The sequence below is a fragment of the Cynoglossus semilaevis genome, chromosome 14 (assembly GCF_000523025.1).
Source record: "Cynoglossus semilaevis isolate Cse_v1.0 chromosome 14, Cse_v1.0, whole genome shotgun sequence".
Classification (NCBI taxonomy): Eukaryota; Metazoa; Chordata; class Actinopteri; order Pleuronectiformes; family Cynoglossidae; genus Cynoglossus; species Cynoglossus semilaevis.
The window spans coordinates 26,632,701-26,635,032 of NC_024320.1; the positions used below are offsets into that span (position 1 = coordinate 26,632,701).

Consider the following 2,332-nt stretch of genomic DNA (forward strand, 5'->3'; position numbering starts at 1 on the left):
GGGTCATATGATGGGGGGGCGGGGCTGCAGAGAAAGTTTGGCTCCATGGCAGTAAACTGAGCGAAATCGTTTATCACAGTATGAATTAGTTCTCAGAGGCAGCAGTGAGAGCAGGTGTGAGGTGAAGTGGGGGACAGAGGGGAGAGAGGGGGGAGAGAGAGGGGAGAGAGCGGGAGAACAAAGACAGATGTTCAAACGCCCACAGCCGGGCAGATGTCACGGTGGGACGGGGGCAGAAATGAACGACCCAGGAGGCAAACATCCACGACAACGACAACGACAACAACAACAACGACAACGACGACAACAACAACAACGACAACAACGACAACAAAAACAACAACAACAACAGAACAAAGACTGTTTATGTTTGGGAATTCTGTTCTTCTCCTTCCTCCACACTGAGGCTGGGAATCAGCCAACGCCGAAGCACAAAATCGACTTTTATTAGACTGACTTTTTTAGACTGACTTTTTTAGACCGACTTTTTTAGACCGACTTTTTTAGACCGACGATCTCCGTCCAATAAACAGGTGAATGAACGACCAGACTACAGTTACAGTTTCCTGATGAACGACGGTCATGAAGCTGTCGTGATGATTGGAAACACGTTCAGATCGTTCTGTCGTCGTCTTTGTCGATGTTTCTGTTGAGTTGTTGTTTTTCTGAGAGCAAACAACAAATTCTTAAATCAAACCGGATCCGTCTGGTTTTAAAGACATCCCAGAATTCCACAGTCTGCCTGGTGGGAATACCCTGCGTCTAAACGTCCTTCCTTCCCGTTTCCCTCAATTCTTTCATCGTGTTTTCAAAAAGACAAAACAGGATTAATGAGCTGAACGACAGGCAGGACGTCGGTCATCACTGCACGTCGTCGTACAGAAACCCTTTCATTCAGAACACGACGCCCACCGCGTGTCATCCGACCGTCTTCGTCACATGGTCGCAGCTGATCAACTCAGAACTAAAAAAGATTTGATTTTAAATCAAGACAAAATAAATTGGATTGTTTTCCTTTTTTTTGTCTTTTGTTCATTAAAAATGTTGGCGTAAAAATAATTGGATGTTTTTTTTTTCCATCAAAAAGTTACGATTGAAAAGAAAAGTTAGTGATGACCGTCGGCGTCGGTCAGACCTTCAAACCTCAGACGTCACCGTGGAAACGAGGTGGAACACTCGGTTCTGGAGAGTTGTTCTAGTGAAGTTCCTGACGTCAAACGTGGTTCTGATCAGAACCCTATGTCATGAGACCAAACCAACACACCACATGGGATCGAACCTGTGACCCACGTGGTGTACGACCACAGCACTGACCACTTTCCCACGGTGCGGACGTTCAAAGCACGACTAATTGACTTTTTGTGTGCGTTTTATCTGCAGGTGTAATGAGGGAAACAACCAATCAGCATCATGGAATTCTTCAGACTCCGCCCACTGCAACAGACGCAGAGTCCTGGCACAGGAGACGCAGAACGATCTGGAGCGTCCGACCCCAGACTCCGCTCAGCCACCGTCCTGCTCTGGGAACAAACCTCACTCTCTCCCACTGTTGGAGAAACAGCTCCCCCCGGTGACCGCGTCCAACGGCCGCTCTGACCTGTTGGGCCGAGTGCTGGGCCAAGGCTCGGGACCAGGACCGGGTCTGACGCCCTCGGGCCCCGGGCCCGGTGTCGGTCAGGACCCCATGGTCCAGGAGCTGCTGGAACTGGAGGGTCAGATCCTCGTCATCAAGCAGCAGCTTCAGACGGCGCTGAAGAGGAAGAGGGAACTCCAGCAGCACCAATCAGAGAACAGGCAGGCCAACCAGACTGCAGCCAATCAGAGCACGGGTCTCCAGGCCAGCCAGTTCTCCCAGTTCTCCCAGTTCTCCCAGTGTCGCCCACAGACTAACCAACACACAAACACGGTACCAGAGTTCTGAGGTTTGTCTGTGTTGTTCTGGACACGTGTGACCCGCGTGGGCCTGGTCCTCCACAGACTGGACCAGGGACCAGAGACAAGTCCCAGTCTGGACCGGAGACTGAGACGTCGTCACGGCGACCGGCTCGTTCTCCGTCGTTTGTTTCTTGACTTTTGGAATATTTGATTTGAATAAATAAAAAAGGCACTGATTTTTGAACCAACTGTCGCTGCTGATGTTACAGAACAGATGTAACCCCCCCCTCACCCCCCCCGCTCTCTCTCCTCTCACTGCTCCCCTTCCATTTCAGTCCTCAGTTCTTTGTCTCCCCCCTGACTCCCCCCTGACTCCCCCCTCCTCTCCTCTCATCCTCCAATCATCATCTTTTGGCGGCTTCTCATTGGCTGGGGGGGGAGAACACCTTGCTCCTTG

General features: G+C 50.9%; 1 protein-coding gene across 1 annotated transcript in view; it reads left to right on the forward strand.

Annotated features, from left to right (window-relative positions):
* The window catches only part of grin3a (glutamate receptor, ionotropic, N-methyl-D-aspartate 3A), a 30,305-nt gene extending 28,067 nt beyond the window's left edge, over positions 1-2,238 (forward strand). Inside the window, exon 11 of the mRNA XM_017038454.2 lies at positions 1,381-2,238. Within this exon, the coding sequence (XP_016893943.1) occupies positions 1,381-1,921 (541 nt within the window). The 3' untranslated portion in view covers positions 1,922-2,238. The remainder of the gene's footprint in view (positions 1-1,380) is intronic.
* Positions 2,239-2,332: the final 94 nt, after the last annotated feature.